Source organism: Photinus pyralis, unplaced genomic scaffold, assembly GCF_008802855.1.
Source record: "Photinus pyralis isolate 1611_PpyrPB1 unplaced genomic scaffold, Ppyr1.3 Ppyr1.4_LG4, whole genome shotgun sequence".
In the NCBI taxonomy this organism is placed as follows: domain Eukaryota; kingdom Metazoa; phylum Arthropoda; class Insecta; order Coleoptera; family Lampyridae; genus Photinus; species Photinus pyralis.
The window spans coordinates 39677561-39696809 of record NW_022170511.1 but is presented as its reverse complement, the minus strand read 5'-3'; the positions used below and the strand labels follow the sequence as shown (position 1 = coordinate 39696809).

Here is a 19249-nt window from a genome sequence, read left to right as displayed (position 1 = left end):
TACCAAATACCACTAGTGTAATTTTTACAAAATATCCACCCTAATTACGCATGTAATGCCATTAAAACGTTAGTTAGCGTAATAATTCGCACACATAAAATTTAATTATAAAATTAATTTCGCATACATTAACAGTTGGCCGATACAATCCGGAAGTGCATTTCAAATGCAAATGATTTACGATGTATGCAATATTTGAATATATGTTTTACTCGTCGCTCCCCATTGCCCACGCTGATTACAAATGAAATTCTGGCGTGAAAAAGGCGTAAATTTATCATTATCTCACGAAAATGGGGTTGTTTCGTTGTATCTTTATCGGTAGCGGTGTTAAAGGGGAAATTTAAATAACTTGTGATAAAAAATCCTTTTCCGGCTAAAAGCTGTTTGAGGACGTTCGTTATATTTTTGTAGCATGGAAATTTATAGATCTGTAATGTGTATACGCTGTTCGTCTGGAGAGCGCATTTTACGCTTTATGGAAGTCTAGCGCCTTGCTGCAGTAATTGTTTGCGAGAAGACGGAAACGTATACCTTCGCTTCCTCAGACATTACCACTTGTCTAAACAATGATCAAAAGTGATAACGACTGCTATAGCGGAGAGTGTGTTTAAATAGCGCGAATCTCATTTAAATGACATCAAGGGTGATAGCGAAGTCGGTTCTGTGCTTGATAGATCTCTAGTGGTTCGTACGGAAATGAATATGACGTACTTTAATTAAGCATTTGAGGGAGATATGCAGATTTTCTACCAGTAATAGGATGTGTGACAATTATTGGTCATCGGGCAATCATGCTTTCCACTTTTATATCGTTTTGTAACGGGAGGCTGTCAAGCAAGTTGCATAGAATACTATTCCGTGTTTTCCATTTAAGGGAAGTGACTTCTACTTTCGGTGGAATTAAAAGTGACAGCGAAAATGTCAAACACTTTAATGCTTACATTTAAATTTACCTTTAATGTAGTTTATAGTATTATCTGATATTAAGGGATGAAAAAGATAAACTCTTTGTAAAACTAGCGACTTTAAACAAAAGAATATTTGACAATTGTGAGTTGTTCCACTACAAACTTTCCAATTTGCAAATGCAGATTTTTGTCCGTGTAGTCTTCTACTTCCCTCCCTAAACACTCGCGTCTTCAGCAGCCTGCCCGGGTTTTGTTCATTTACCTCTTCCTACTCGTTGCCAATTTTTTTTATTATATTTAACTCTATTTTGTTCCCTCTCTGCGCACGGCCACTGCCTTTAGCAGCGAACACGATCTTTGGCTAACAAAAGTATTAACAGTGTTTAATATACGCACCTCGATACGCACTAAAGGTCTTTTCAATTTCCATTTCAACTTTTGATGAAATTCTGTCGAATTTTTCAAAAATCTTTTTTTGAAACCTTTCTGAATTAGATACATACCTCTGATTCGTCCGTAATTTTTCTTCATTGTTTCAGGAAACCTTCTACATTCATCCTGTCCCTGTCCTTTGAACTCTTCTTAAATATTCTTAGAGTTAGTGTTGAATTCTTCACGAGACAAATATTTCTAATTCATCTTGAATTCTCTTTCCAAAAATCTGTCAAATTCCATCTTAAAATCTCTTGATTTGCTTGGAGCTCTTCTTTTGGATTTCGCATGAATTCTCCCTGAACATTTACTGAATATTGACTGCACTACCTTTGAAACCCTCCTAAATTCAGAAACAAGTTCCTATTGAATTCCTTTTAAATTGCAATTGGAATCTTATTGAATTTCCGTTAAAGTAATTTTGAATTTTGCCATTCTTCCACGATTTTTCTCGAATGTTTTCCTATTAGGTATTTTTGTGTACTCCCTAAATTTATATTAAATTCCCCTTCAGCCTTTTTTATTATTAAAGATTTTTTTTGCCTTTTTTTAATAATACCCATTGAACTTTCTTGAAAGTTTCTTAGATTTCTCTTGTAACAGTTCATTTTTTAGTACATTCAGTATTTTAAAAAACACATTTGCCCAAACTGTAGAGACGCTAAGGGCCGGCCCGTGTGGCGCAGTTCAGTTAAATCTGAACTGTGGCGCTAGGATCCCTGGTTCGAATCCGGGTTCGGGCATGGATATTTGTAAATGTATAGTGGGTTGGGTTGGGTTATGCATTTTCATTAGTTCTACAGACCTGATGAGAATCCTTCCGGAAAATAGGGTTTGCATTATGGTGATCCCTGTTTGACTGACCCAACCTTGGTACTACATTTATCTGGTGAGCGAACCCCTTAATTGGTAGGTGAACATAGTAAAATAAGATGGAGGGGAGTGAAACTCTGGTGTGAGTTTTCTCAGCGAAGTAGTATTAACCCCCTCGTTGTTTTAATAACGAACATTTTGGAAAGGAGTTTTTAGACCGGTTTTATTTGAGTTCCAGTAATCGTTCAGGATTATTTCAAGGGGCTTAAAAATTAAGCGATGGCAACGGGTCATAGGTTACAACCCTTAACTATCTCGATACCGAGTCAAGTTAAAACAGCGGGGAGAAATAGATCACAACCGATATTAAGACTGCCCTTTTAGATTTGGATCGGAAGATTTATGTAGTTCGAACCATTTACTTTATATACTTAATCAAAATGGAAGTTAGGGGATGATAAGTTAGGTTAGCAGATGGATTAAGCTTATTTTACAAAGTAGGGTGGTAAAAAATTCAATTCAATTTTCTGTTGGGTGACAATGCAGTGGTCACTGATTTAGCAGCGTAACCCAATTGCGACTTTTGATGAGGCCGACATACAAAATACTAAGAAACTGCTTTTTTTTACTTTAAATAAACGCAGCGATCTTTTAACGTGTCATTATACATTTATTTCCGAAAGGCTGACAAAAAAATTAAATCAGAAGGCAATTTTTCTTTTCAATGGGCTTCGTTCTTTCCTCTTGTACCACAAAATTTGATTAAAATTTTTATATGCTAACTATAAAGAAACTTTTAATAGAATAAAAAAGTCCTCCCAAAGTTTCATTTACTCGCCGTCTGAATGAATAAGAATAAAAAAAGTTTTCCTCTCAGTTTTCACAAGACACACATACAGAGAAATACAAACGCGGAAAACTCTTTTATCAGTAATAAGGGATGCTTCGCTATCTCGTTTGCGGTTTGCTTTTTCAAAACGGTTTCACCCTTCGAGGCTAAGTGAATAACAGCAAATTAAAGCGACAGCATTCGGTACAAAGGTCGTTAAAATTAATTTCGCCTAAATAAACGGTCTCATAATTATAATGCAATTAATAATACCAACTCAAAAGAAACAATCAAATCAATAAAATAGGTAATTCTATTGCTTAACCGTCGTATCCCTTATAATGGGGCGGTGACTTCCCGTGTTTCTTTAAACTACCTCCAATCAAATTATTTTTGAGTAATTTTTGTGTTTTCTACATTTGATGAAAGGTTTCCAGTAAGTTTACTGATAATGATAGCTTCGCATCCGAAACATACACGAGGAATAACATTATTTATACGATTGTTCCTTTCTGGAGCCACTTGAGGCGTCATTATTTTTACCAACATCAATTTTAATTGCTAAGTCACTTGTGTCACGCTCTAAACAATAACATCGGCAATTCAGAGTGGTTTTGTTAGAATAATTTTAACGATAAATCTCAGCCAGATGTTATGGAGCAACATGTAGTTTCTTATTCGCGATAGAGGCTAAATCAATAAGCCAAAACGTGAACAAAGTTTCGTTTGCAAACACAATTTATCAATTTCGGTTGTTGCGCGCACCGCTTTAAAACGCAGGGGGTTAAAATAATTAAAATTTTAAGTAACACCCTTTTCGCACGTTTTACATTTCACGTACATTAATTAATTTCAACAAACATGGCAACGAAGGACGATGTATGAATCAAAATTGAATTATTCTCGAAACTTTGTGCATGGCCACGATTAATTAACGCTCCGCGACAAAGAGTTACATTTGCAAAATTGTGGTTAAAAGGGGATCATCTAAAAATTCTATATGGTATTGTTTATTATATTAAATATCCACATCCACGTACATCGTTAAAAAAAATATTCCAGTATATGCAGGCCATCCGGCCAAAATACACACACTTATTGTTTTAAGCCCGCTTTTTATTGTACTTTGCGACTGTTACATTAAAGCGTATATGCTATTTTGCCTGATCCGAAAAAATCCACCATAATCCTCCATCACATTCTCTCCGTTTATTTCTGTAATAATGAACGATATGAACATTGTAAAGAATCACATATTAAACCGAACGCTGGGCTCTATGGCATTTAAATTGTTTTCGAAATCATCAGCACAGCATCTAACCCCCAACGCAAAATCACGCCTCATCAATTACATCCGACCAAATTCAATAATCAGATATTTTACGTATTGTAATTCAATTTCAGCGCGATTTTCCATTTAATTATACATCAGTCAAGCCTCAAAAAACTGGACTACGTTTTTATTCAACGCGCAATTGGTTCCCTTCCTTAAAAATTCTTTCTGCTCGCTGAAGGCTCTAATTACCGACGAAACAGTAGAGATATCGACTAATTAAATCACGGTCCAAAGGCTATTTAAGATTCCTACAACTCCAGCGAGCGCGGGCGAGTGCTTTATAATTAAAGGATTACTTTAATTAAATTAAATAAATACGTGTCGCGTTCGCGGAGATTCTTCTTTCGGATTTTATGTAGTGAAACGAGTCGAGATTTAGATTGTTAAAAGACTGAGAAGTTTCGCAGCATATCGACGATATTGAAATAAAGGCACATGAGAAGAAAATGGATTTCGCATGGATGGAAGGATCCAATATGAACGTGCAAGTTCTCAAACGGGAAACAAAATGCATTCTAAATTGGGTGGAACCAGGAAAACTCTAAGATGATAGAGTTCTTGAGGACTTAACTTGGAAGAACATGACGGGAAATGTTCCTTAATCAAAAAATAAAGGGGTTTGAGAAGCGAGTGTCAAAAATTGAACTGTAGGTGTGGTCGTCAGTAACTTTGTAATAAGAAAATACGATCTTGTAATTATAGATATCGAGGAAAAATAACAATTGTCAAACATGCAATATCTTGGGTTCCTACAGTCGCCCTCTTAACACAAAGACTAATTGAAATGAGCCCTGAAATCCTGAGTCGAGGGATCTGGAAAGCAGATTTGAGTATATTGATTAGTTACTGTAATTACGACCAAGTATTTTAAGGTGTTATTACACTACTACTGTTGCTAGTGGTAAACTTTCAAACTATCGACGCTACTTGATTGTTATCAAGATTTCAAGGTACCACCATTGTCCTAACCAAAGCTCTCACTCTTGTTTGATAACCATGATGTGCGTGAAATTCTGAAATCCAGCTGTTGACGGCTCTCTCAACATTTCTTGGTGATTAAAAGTGTTTGATTCACTTGTTTAATATTTATATTATTTAGGGTAATTTAGATTTTCCATAAAACTTATCGTATAGGGCGCTTTTTTACCATCTAGTGGAAAAATAATGATGCAGTGTATATGTTACCTGCAATCTGTATAATTCAGGTATTGTGTACGGTTGTAGGACAATTCGCACCCGAATAATTCGCACCCGGACATTTCTCACCAAGGAAAATTCGCACCAAATATATTTCGCACCCGGACGTTTCGCTCCCGGACAATTCGCACCCGGATAATTCGCACCGGAATAATTCGCACCAGAATTTCGCTCCCCTGGGAGGGTATTTTGTGTATGGTTGACTTTTAACATAGAAAGTCGGCTGTGAAGTATTAAATTAACTCAGAGCTTGAAATCTCCAATATTACTCACCAATATCACGTTTTATTACTTTGTGCATGTAATAGACGTATACCTACATTTAAAATTTGGATACTTTCAATATTAAGGTATTATTTGGAATCGTGACGTCCATGTTGTGTTCAAACTCTAAGGGCCGATTCTACAATGCTGGTATATACCGAGAATAAGCTATACCTAGAATCATTGTCAACGGTTGCGTTGGTTACTTTGGTACCAACCAATGAGATACATGTTGCTATGGCAGTTATTCCAAGGATATCTTATTCTGCGTAAAAGTATAATTGTAAAATCGGCACTAATGGCCGTTTGCACCGATAAATTTAAGCGGGACTTAGCTTAAGCGTAGCTTAAAATCCATGGCAACCATTGTCTCAATAATCGTTGCCATGGATTTTAAGCTACGCTTAAGCTAAGCTCCGCTTAAATTTGTCGGCGCAAACGGCCATAAATGGGATAATTTATTAATATTGAATAAAAGTTCTCTAAACCGTTCCCATATAATTTAATAAAACGAAGTGATACACTAAGGGCAGTAAAACTGGAAAGCCCAACGACCATATCCGTGGTTGGTTCCAGAGTAAAATTGAAATTTGAAGAGGTTGATAAACTAAATTTTTTGCAAGGGAGGCCCGAACCTAAAAACTAACATTAGACGACGGTATAAGCAACGATGAAACTTACGTATAAAAAAGTCAAAAGGTCAAAAGACGATATCCTAACTAATAAAATACCCAATTAAGGGCTTTGAAACTGGAAACCATCTGCACTTCCAAAATCAGTGCTCGGTTTAGCTAATCTTACCTTGTCATCGTTGGCCTAGATCCTGGCATTGCATGTTAAACTAAGAGCCGATGGATCCTTCTTTGCTCTTCTCGCTCGACACAGCCATGATGAGCAGTTTTGGAGTTTAAGGTTCTTAGCAAAGAGGTACATATGTATATCCTTCATAGATTATGTATCTCTTTCCCCTTTTCGTTGTACCGAACTCCATTGTTACGCGCCCCGTATAGTTTGCACCGCCTAAATCTCATATCCATTATCAACTTTTTGTAACAAATCAAATTTCAACTTTTAGCCTCAGGGACAAGTTCATTTTTGATGATATTTTCCTTGATTTTGGCATTTTAATGTGGCACTTAAATATTTATGTTGGTTAAACAATAGCCATACAATTTGTAGAGGAATAATTTTTTTTATAGTATTTATGAGGCAAGAATTCATACGTACAATCCTATGTATCTTTTTTAATGGAATGGACCATATCAAAGCAGTAGAGATTTTAGGTCACTTTAATAGCATCCATATCACTCAAAATCTGGAATTTAGTACTTATTTTATTGTAATCTCCGTATTAAACATGAGAACACTTGCTAAAGGTACCATGAATGAAAATTTATTTTAAAAAAAAAACAAAAAAAAGGTAAAAAGACACTCATCCGTGATGTAAATTGTCCATGCACTCATGTTCACAAGTAGACGGATGCTGCTAAACGCTGGTATCGGTCTATCAGCAAAACTGTCACGTGACATTTCTTAAACCTATTTACCCAGTTTTATTGTACAAATTCACAATCAAGGTTTTTTTCATTTGGAAACCTTTTAGCACGTACAAATAATATTGCAATAGGTATATAAAAGTCTAAATAAAATTTTAACAATTATTATTTGTTACTAGCTGCAAGTTAAGTTTCCTAGTTCTCTAACCTTCGATGTCGTCCATTTAAGGACACATAACGAAATACGTATGTATTGTCTTAAAAGAATCTCAAGTAAATTATAATCATGTTTGAACGTAAAACAAATAGATTCTTGAGAGTTTCCGTAAAATTAAAGAGATAAGAACTGTAAAGTAACGAAAAAAGCAAAAAATGTTGATAAATATCGTGAAAAAAATTGATCTTGCTATAAATTATATGGCTATTATTTAAATAACATACTGAAATTGTGAAGATCCATGACTCTCAATGGGGTGCTTAAGAAGCTTCGGAGAAATAACACCAAAATCTACCCATTTATTACTATAACAATTTTTATGGGGAGATTTAGGTGTTATTTCTCCGAAGCTAAATAATATACGGTGGTGCATTAGAAACCATACATAGCTATTTCTGTAAATTAAAATAATTTTCAAAAAACGCTTTGGCACGTCAAATTGATCATGAAAGGAAACAGTGTCTAAAATAAAACTTGCTCACTAATGTCTTTGTCTCGCATCGCTGACAGTGCAACCCTTAAAATCTTAAATGATGCATCGTTGGTAAGGTCGCCCATCTCTGAATTCGGATATGTAATTTTTTTGGTTTAGTTGTTTCATTTCCAGCGCATTCGACGGTGCAGGTACAAGTTTTCTCTTTTTTTATACCATTTGCAACTGCATAATTTTGACGCGCGATCGCATTAGCTTCTATTACATAGTGATCGGCCCGACATCTTTCCAATGACATAAACAACAGCGCGCCCTCAACTTACTTTTAAAATATTTTCGAAAATATCAAATCTAAAAAATTATAGTCTCACCAAATTCAGAGAAGGAAAGCCTTTCCAATGATGTCCTATCTTCCATGTTGCGCAATTACCAATGCTAAGGGTTTTGCTTTAGTACTAGGTATGCCATACAAAAATTAAAAAGGAAGTATATAGTTACTTAATAATTACAAACATTTAAAAGAAAAAATCATCAATATCGACCTGTTCCTAAAACGTTTCAAGATTTTCAAAACCCTTACTGTTTTGATTATTAACAATCTCTTAAAAAAATGCCAAAATTTTTCCATGTATCTCTTCAAACTATAAAATAAATAACAGTAAGAAAATCAAAAAGAAACTTTTAAGTTCATTCACTACCATGGTTGTAGCAAAGATAACGCAAAAAATAAGCAGTTAGTGTAATTTTACTCAGTCACCAATAATCAACATATAGCCATATGTGGTCAAAGAAACGTAAAACTGGTTCTAAGAAAACTGGAAACTTACCTTTTCTGAACACCACCACAACACTACCACCAGAAATAAAATTTTTTAAAATTAAAAAAAAAAGTATACACAAAATCAAAACCCGTGCTCAGATAAATTTTAAAATACCACTCTGTCAAACGTTCAAGAATGAAGATACTATAGAGGCGGTGATTTTTCGGACCTAATTACTTTTACCTTGTAATAAACCCTATTCATCTTCCAGAAATAATAGAAAGGATGTCATTACGATATTTCTCTTATTGTTTCTTTATGAAGTACAATTTGTGTTATCGGGGTCTTTTCAAATTTACCTTTAATTATAATATTATCTTAATTACTTATCCAAATTTAGTGCCATCTATGAAATGCATTGTTCTATTGTCATTTATACATACTCGTTTTGTCTAAAATTTAATTCATTTCCTTTGTCACCCTTTTCAACTAAACAAATAAAGAACAATTTTTTATGTGTTCATTAACAAATCTTTATGTAAGGGAGCGTTAAAATTACTTCCTTTTTCTATTTTCATCTTGATCTTATAATGTAAATATTTTTAACTTTAGACTTATCACTTTGTTTGTGTACGGTATTATACAGTGAATTTATTTTAAATGCGAACATAGGAGTTTGTATGCAATGTAATTTCCCTATGTTCGATTAAAAAAAAACACATCAATCTATTGAGTAGTTCAAATGGGTAGTAGATACAATTGACAGCTGTCACATTTTTAAAAATACCGCCGTCCAATTTAATTACGAAATCGGTTAGGTTATTGCTTTGAATGTCAAGGAGGACACTTCGAACATTTATTGTAATTGTTTGCGCTATTTATTTTCTTATTTTCTTCATTTATGTATTGAATAGATCAAATTAGTAGAATACCAGGTGCACATGACCTACAAATAATTGAAGGTTGGTTCACAATCAGTTGTCGTGTCAGTGCGTGCCTGTGAGGTCAAGTTATCGTAAGTTTAAGAAAAATGTATCCTAAAGTTGCTATGGCCTCACATGGCTTCTTTAAAAAAATCTTACCGAGTGCTCTTCATCATAAAGACTATGAGTTGCTGTTCATAGTCACACAAGTTGCGCGTTTTGGGAATGTGAACCGCGCACACCTCATAGATTGATGTGTTTTTTTTTAAATCGAACATAGGGAAATTACATTGCATGCAAACTCCTTTGTTCGCATTTAAAAAAAACTCACTGTATGTTGATTTTGTTTTAATATTAAGAGCGTCTCAAAAGTAGCGAATATTACACATAATATTGTAGATATACTATAACTAGGTATAACTATTTGGTATTTAATTACTCCACAAAAAACGTTTCAGTTACCTATTCTTATTTTCTCAAAACGAAAGCGCAGTAGATAAAAATTATGTGTTCTTAAATTACAGGATTTAACTATATCAGACTCTTCATACAACTTCAAAAAAAACCAGCGTGATTATATTTAAGAAATGGAAATACTTAAGAATCGCGATGTGTTGAAAATGAAAGACCAAATAACTATTATTTGAAACATTTTTCCATGAAGTAGATGTTTACCAAGATGTGCACTACTACATACATTCTGTAAAGGCAATGGTCTAGTAGCCTCTTAAAAATATTTAATTTTAATAAACCAAAGATTTACAGAATTATCCGGGGGTGAATTATTCGGGAGCTAATTTTTCGAGTGCGAATGGTCCGGGTGCGAATTATCCGGGAGCGAAATGTCCAGGGTGCGAAATATCCTGGGAGCGAAATGTCCGGGTGCGAATTATTTCGAATTTTTCGAGTGCGAATGGTCCGGGTGCGAATTATCCGGGAGCGAAATGTCCAGGGTGCGAAATATCCTGGGAGCGAAATGTCCGGGTGCGAATTATTCCGGTGCGAATTGTCCGCACACGATTCTGTACACTGAGCAATATGTACAATTGAGGCAAGGAAAAATTGTTATACAACCCCTCCCGATGACAGAAGTAGTTCCCTGTCCCTGAATTTAGAAGAAAAGGCGCCCCAAATTTATCTCCTAAACAAACTCGGAATTGTACACATTAGCTATATTGTATAGAATACCTACGTGAATTATACAGATTGCCGGTAACATATACACTCACAAAATGCATAACTAACACAGATACCTAAATAAAAATCACCGTATTATTGTCACAAGCATTGTTACGCAATGCTTTATTCAGTAGAACAAATCCTTCAAAGGGTCTCTAAACAGCGATTCTACTGTCGTTTCATATACGTCCACAACACACACTGATATTGATTCCACATTGGATGTTAATTTGGCCATATTATTTACCGAAAGGCACTGACATGTAACCAATATTGATACTCCTACCTGTAAACTTGTAGAGCATGGAGTCTGAATAATTAATTAATTTGTGCGCACTCCTTCGTACAAATGGTGTGTGCCCTACAAGAGTAATAACTTCCGATCGATTTTAATGAAACGTTATTACGAAACTTCTGTACGAGATTTTAATTTAAAATACGGTGGCGGTGTGCATGCATACGACAAACATTTAGAAATTCAGAAGCCGTCGAGATTAAAACGATTTTTGATCACATCATAATTGGTTTTCGCATTAAGAGTCGGAGCAGGGCAGCGAACATTAACTGTGCATTCAAAATATTAAAATCTTTCAGTTTCACGATTCTAATCAATTATGTAGTTGTCCGCCTAACAGTAAACAATCTTTATAGGCAATCAAGTAGACAAACAACCTTAAAATACATTAATTTATTATAAAGCCCAGGAAGTAATCCACGGATGTCGAAAGGACCCCGGTTTCTTCTGACAGCTTCTAATATGAATAAATAAAAAGAAGAAATTTCTTATTTATTTGCTAATGTACTGATTTAACTCGGCATGATCTAAATTAATGGAAAGCGGGCATTTTCCTTTTTTTGCCGAAGGTTGAACTTTGAAAGTCGGTATCTTGTGTATAGCTAAAACTTTACGCTCATGTTGTTAAAGAGCTTGTGGTCATCAAAGGGTAAACTTTGATATTGAACTTACTGATCTGTAAATTAACCCAATTAATTATTGTAATCTGCAACGGTCTAAGTTTTTTTTTAGTCGGACCAAGTCAAGTGTGTATAATGTATTACAGCTCAATAACTTCGTTCGAAGACAATGGGGAGGCGCTTCCCACCCTGTTTAGTTTTCAGGAAATAAGTTTATAATAGCGTACAACTAACGAAAAACCTCTATTCGTGAAGAATTTGTTGATCCGAGCGGAAAATACTCTGTTTAATAATACATTAGGCCACGTATACCTACAATTTAATTACTCATAAGGGTTTCCTTATAAGCTTCTCCTTTTTAGCATTACCCTCATCAAAAATACAATATTAGAGATGTATTAACTTAACTTTGGGAGCGACTTATACGTTTGCACGTTTTTCAGTTCGTCGGTTAAGCAGCTTACCAAACATGACTGTGGCGAAAGGAGTGCGTATTTATTGATACTCGGCGTCGAGGGACGCTGATCCATTGCTTTTTCTCTGATAACCCTTTGTTTGAATTTGTATAACGTTATCTTTTAGACGTTTCCAAATCAGAGATGTGATCAACTAAATAAAAAGTGACTAAATTTATTTACACAAAATCGTCATGACCTGTCACTTTTTCGGCCGTACCTGCCACAATGTCTGTAATGACTCCTGTCATCACCGACAGATCGACATTAATCAAAAGTTCTATATGAAAATTAAAATTTTATATTAAAATACGGTCGGGTAAAATATAATACCAGACTCGTAAGTAAAATGACACTACTTGACTCGTAAATTGAAGTACTCGGCTCCAATTTCCTCGCCAGTAATGTGTCATTTTCATCTGACTCTTATGTAAATAACTATTTTGCTTCAATATGTATGAGGAGGGAGCCTGTAATCCACTGACTGACCAGAAGACCCTGTATGCAATGTGGTGTATAGAGCACCACCCATTTTTTTTCTTGAAGAGGACCATTACGACTTCAAAAAAAAGTTGGGTGGCCGTTCCAACTCGTGGTAGATGTTGAGTTATGACGTCATATGCATTAAATTAGCGGTTTCATCTAAACCATTCACACTAATCCACAAATGTGACTGTAGACCCAGCAAGTTGCATATCAAATGAAAGGAGTTTATTAGAACTAATATAATCGAATATTATTTAGTTGTCGTCACTGGTTCGAGATCGTCATAATGACCACTGCACTACTTTTATGAGGTTTGCCCCTAAACGAAATAGGTTGGACCCTGAATTTATTTGGAAAAAGTGCTTGTTTTGATCCCTTCTATCACTCAATTTTTTTTACATACATATATGTAACACCCAGCATATGCGACGCAACTAGTAAATTTTATAACAGTTGTATACGACGACGCTGCTTCAATTTGTTGAAAGATACAATATTTAAAAATTTTAAGTTTTCATCGGGAGCTACAAGCGACTACACCCAATCGAATGAGGTTAACGAATTTTTGTTACCTAGTTTTTTTTCCCACGAAATCCATGTAGTTATTTTATTTGGAACACCCCGTACAGCTAGAAAGTCGATTTTTTTTTTAATAATTTGGGTGGTATGGATAAAATTTCGAAATGTTTTAAAACAATCTATTTTTCTTGGGAGGTGTCAGTATTAGTACTAAACAGCTTCTGATAAACATAACTAACAACGGGTCTTTTTTAAATTCGACGTCGAAGTTTACTTTGCCACATTGAATTATTGTGAACCCACTAAAATTACCCGAACCGAGCTACTTCATTTGCAAATTATTCTAAGGTAATGTTTGTGTGTTCACAATGAGCTTATAATGGCCAACTTCGATGGGGAATTTTAAAAATCATCAAAGTTATCCTGTGAGATCGAAGGAACTTTAGCGCATTTTTGTGTGGAAGATCAGTACTTTTTTAGCCAGTTTTGACTCCACCGTCAATAAGATGTTCGAATGGATTTCGCTAAAAAACCCACCACAAAATAGTACCCAATTTTTGGGGCACTTCTCATAGCTCAAGCTTCTACTAGCCACACGAGAAAGAGAGATCACGATTCGAGCTAGAAACTTTTGGACGCCCAAAGTCGACTACGTCACGAAGACGCGCGCCTTGCCCCTAGGAGAATTTCTACCTACCACAGTCCTCCTCCTCCACCTATATCCCTTATATCTCCAGAACCTTTAAATGTTTATGTGTACAGAGATTCCTCTCCATTAATCATCTACCAAGAAAGTAAACATCGATGGCATGCTACTACCTTATAACCCAAGCATTTAATAAGCTATTTCGGTTTAAAAAATGCGCTTTATCTGCACAAGAGTTGTGTACAATTTATACTTGTTTAATATTCCCATTGTATAAGTTAAATTTTTGTGCGACTTTACAGAGCATTCTCCTTCATGTATATGTTGCGGTTAAAGTAATTAATTAGGGTGTTATTATTAATTGCTGATTAATGTCAATAATTTAGGAAAAGAAGCGATCCCCAGGTGGTTCTTTTTTTAAATCAATGTCTCCTTGCTTTCGGTGATTATGAATAATCCCCACATAAATCACTTGCACCGTAACATTCTATACTATGCATAAAATATATACATAAAGAGAATGCGAGTATATATCACTCAAAAAGTCGAATCTTTACTTTCATCATACGAAATAACAAATGGAGTAGTACACGTGTCATTCCTGATTAAATAAGAACTTCTTTTATCCTCAAGTATATGAGGTTATTATAATGTCAATTATTTAGAATTAATATGGACCCCAGAATGATCATCCCGGGAAATTCTCTTCGAAATATATTCTCATCTGAAAATTCACTTAGCAGATACTCGCCCCCAAACGGGTCAGTAGAAAATTGCCCAAAGGTAATTCGCAGTGTTTAAATAATTATAAAAGGAATTTGGCCGATAGATATTTTAACGCCGAAAAGCAAATTTAATAACACGTATAGTTTATACAAACGAAGGGTGAGATATCTATCTACATTAAAGAAAAGAGTCTCTTAATATCTGGCACAGAATGCTGAATAGACATTTTTCTGACACTACTTTAGAAATAAAAACTTTCGTCTCTAAAAAGGGTGAAGAAAATGTGATTTTCCCCTTTAGTGAGGAAAGTAAAAACTATTGCCGCGTTAATCTTAAGTAATGACACAAAATTGAAACATACCATATCTAGATTGCTATGTGTAAATTTTTTCTTTGTGCTATTATTGGAATTTCTTTCTGTTGGACAAATAAATACATTATTATTATTATTGGAACATGCTTCGACAATGAATTTTTAATATGTGCGTTGATAAACCCACAATCTTCCCTCCACACGCTAATGGCCCACTTTGTATGATCAATTGGCCATTCGGTGTTTATTTATTTGACAAGCAACAAAAAGATCAAGGAATTTTTAGTCACATTTCAGATTGCAGGAGAGGTTTTAAGCAGAGAGGATTTAAGAATTCACCCAAAGGCAGTAAAAATGATAGATAAAGTGATCACTTTATCCGTAAGGGTAGATAAAGTGGAACAGATGATTGTGGATACTAATGACGTCTGTCATTCTTATTTCAAATGGGATGCAGATCACGAAATAAAATGAAGTTCAGAACATAATACAATACTGTTTCTATGGACACGACCGCGACGGCAGAACCTAAGCTTGCTATTTTTAAATTAAATTCAGAATTGTCAGAAGATTAACGTATGGGTTATAAAATAAACTTTTTTATTATACACGACGATAAAGGGGAACTGACCATCTCGTGATGGTTAAAATATCCCTTCAAGGTCTTGTATAATAAATAACTATTAATTGGTTAGGTTAAGTGTCTTTTTAACCGAAAGGCAAAAGGGTAGAAAAGTGAAACAACACAATGATGTATTACAATAACTCCTGTCGTTTGTATTTAAAATGGGATGCGGAGCACGATGTTTAGAACAGAATGCAATACTGTTGCCTTAGAAACAACAGGAGAAACCATGGGTTGCTATTTTGGACGTCTGACTTAAATACCTACACAATTTTCAAAAGTTTTATAATGATTTGTATGGCTTCTGCTATGAAATAAAGTTTTGTGTTATACACGACACTAAAAGGAAACTAACTATCTTGTAAAAGTCGATAGCATAAAAACTAGCACGTTGTAATTAAAACTATTCCTCGGTCATAGTTAATTTATCTGTAGCTGCACGAGCTCGTGTTTTGATTTCCGATTGACTTACGTGATCAAGACGCAAATAATAATTTTTTTTCTCCCAGACTAATCACTCCTATTTGGTGCTAATTACCTACACCTTTTTTTTTGCATTACGTTTAATAAATAAGTCCACTATCTTTTTTCAAGAAGAAATCTTATTGGAGATCCCCTCTAAATTTAGGTCATACTTTATACTTAATCACCCTTAGACTTTTGTTGACTTGCATCTTTTAATGGGTACGATCTATGGTACGATAAAAGCACCTAATGCTTAGATCAACTTTTTCTGTAACTAAACTCGACCAAGATAAGATTACGCCTTTTCTGCGACTCGAGGAGCTTCCTAAAGCTTATTAAAAAAACAAAGCTCTCTTAATTTGATATACGCAGAATAACGACGATTTTCATTTCCATCACGGTTGACAGATTTATTTTATTACTAACCAAATCCTTTATTGGGTATTCGACCCGGCTATAGGTGTACGTTAAAGACAAAAATTAAAATAATATATAAATTGATATGGGTTAATCCAACGTAAATTGTCACGTTATACCGTAATTTCATACGTTATATGCGTTCCTTTTTGAATTTTTGACAGTTCATTTTCCTAACACTTTCTTTGATTTTCAAATTTTTATTGAATTTGTTAATTAAAGTCCAATCTAATTGATATGAATGAATGTATGTATATGTGTACTCCAATTTTTTAGTAATGATATTTAAAACTGGACCAAGGACTGAAAAGATTTTTCTGGAATATTTATTTTCCCACAAAAGCTACTTTGGATTTCCAGTTTCACTTATAAGTAGATCACGTTACATCTTAGAAATAGCGACTCTTCATAGTAAGCCCATTGTCTAACACTCGCGCCTACCGAAAACATTATCCGAGTTTAACTAGGTACAGTAGGTAAATAAATAATTGGGAAAGCATTGGTTACAGTAAGTAGGACCGCCATGCTTACCTAGTAATCCTAGACATAAATCAAACATGCACCGAAGTACTAAACGCGACCGACGTTTCTAAGTAGCCGTCTGCATTGCGTTCTAATCCTCACAAACATAAGGCTTTATTGACTTTATTAAATAAACATCAATTACCACAGCCGAAGGACGTATAATTCATAATTGCGTTACGAAATAAAATAACCAAACCTCGAAATTTTGAATTTTTATTGCAGACCGATTCAGGTATATTTATGATTGCTAAAATGACATTTCATACTTTATGACAGATTGAAAACTGTCAACTGTATAAAATCACGTCCAACAGGGCCGAGTGGTTTTTAGTGTAATGATCTGATTTTTGAACTTTTGCGTGTTAGAAAAATTTGGATTAACCCCTGCGGAATGTTGAGTTCACATAAATTGTCGCTAATTAATGCAGTATTTCTATTAACTAAAAATAGCACACCGTCAACAATACTACCAGCCACGGGCACGACATCAAGGTTCTCCAATGCTTTAGCTCTTTTTATTTTTACTAACGCACTTTTCTTTCCGTTTAAAAAATCCTTGTTGCGTTCTGAACACTAAACTGTGGGATTTTCTGGGTTTCCATTTGACTATTTCGTATGGTGACAAAGGAAAATTACTGTACGCCATCTTGGTAGACTAAACGTTTTACTGATCCGCTCTTAACTTTTTACATAATACTTTGAAAGGTATGTGTCTAAAGTTTAAGGAAGGCTTAAGGGCAGGCCCTTTGTCCTCTTCCTTCATCTAAACACTAAAGTTTCGTAATGTAATAAAAGAACTTTTTATTCCTCACAAACAATTGTCTAGGAACCAATAATTATCTCTAAACCAGTACAAAACACAACTTTTACCTTCATAATTTTAAAGAACAGTAAAGGAGAGAAAAAGACTTCTGGAAACTTTTCCACCGCTACTACCCCAGTAGAAATCTCAAAAGCTCCGCAGAATTGTGGAACCACAAAGTTGTTGATAAAATGTTTGTCAAAGAAATATTGATCGCAATACGTTTAGTACAGTTTTCCTGCCGAGCGCTTCCGTAATAAATCTACGAGTTAGTTAAATATGGCATAGTCTAAAATTCGGACTGAGAATTTGTTTAAAACTTACCATAACGTTTAACCCACAACTTTTTGTAACTCACAAAATCCACTTAAAAGTAACTTAGACACGTAAAACCTTCCGAATTAAATTCACAAAGAGTCTATTTCGATTGCGTTTGCGATGTAACGACGTGTAATAGAAGTGCGCGAATTAAGGGTTGCGGGTGCGATACTGTCGGACCGCGTGCGGGATCGCACTGGCGCCGCATGGTCCTACAGGAAGGGTAGGAAGACTACGAATTTTACATCGATTGCATACGGCTTACGATCTTCCTACACTTTAGTTAGCCTCGTATTTAGATAATGAGGAGGTTATTAATTTATGCGTGTTTATGTCCTTACAACAGTTTAACATGTGACCCGTTAGGTCATACGCACGATTACATTTAATTGCCCTTTTAACGCGCGTATGATCTACGCGGAATCTTCTAAACCAAACCGGAACTTTCTGTCGATTAAAATTAAATTTCAATTAAGTAAGCGATCACTTAATATCCTGATATTAATTAAACATCGCTAATCATTTGCTTGTACATGATATTGCGCATTCCGTATTAAATACTTCAAATTCCGCATTTATGACATGTCGGACATTGCAACCACGCGAATCGGATTTGCAAAAATGTACATCAAGCGGAAATAGCTCACCAATATTAACAATAACTTATCGATTTCCCTTCATACGACGACGATGAAATGATGTTACAGTATTTGAATTATGCGTAATTTTTTTGTTTGCATGTACGTTTTTCTGCTTGACATCGTTTCTGTCCTCCCACTGAATTTTGATGTAAATATATTTCCGGAAATGTATCATTTTTCCCTTTGAACCTCTTCGCGAACCCTTGCGCGTATGGTGATTTCAATAGATACAATAAGTGGGAGTTGTGCGAACCTACAGGCGGATATCTTATAAATTTACTGCACATATTGCGCCCGATCGAAAGAGGGATTTTGGTAGTGTTTTGACCCTTCACAACAAATTGTTGCTCGCCCTATCATCAGTCATTTACGAAATCATTACACATCAAATTAACGCTTACGCGTCCTTGCGCTTGCGAGTTAAAAAAACCGGAAAATTATTGCAAGAAGCGCCGTTTTAATTTCCCTAATTTGAGATCGAGCATGCTAACGTAAGACTTCCTAGGAAAATGATTGTTATTGCCTTTGTTTATTTCCATTTTGCTTACAATTAGAATAACTGGGTTAATTTTTTACTTGTTCTCCAACGTGATTTCATCTTTTTA

At 34.9% G+C, this 19249-nt stretch overlaps 1 protein-coding gene across 1 annotated transcript in view; it reads right to left on the bottom strand.

Annotated features, from left to right (window-relative positions):
• The window catches only part of LOC116169132 (lachesin-like), a 137184-nt gene extending 120206 nt beyond the window's left edge, over window positions 1-16978 (bottom strand). Inside the window, exon 1 of the mRNA XM_031485159.1 lies at window positions 16890-16978. Coding sequence (XP_031341019.1) covers window positions 16890-16917 — 28 coding nt within the window. The 5' untranslated portion in view covers window positions 16918-16978. The remainder of the gene's footprint in view (window positions 1-16889) is intronic.
• Between the last annotated feature and the right edge of the window lie 2271 nt (window positions 16979-19249).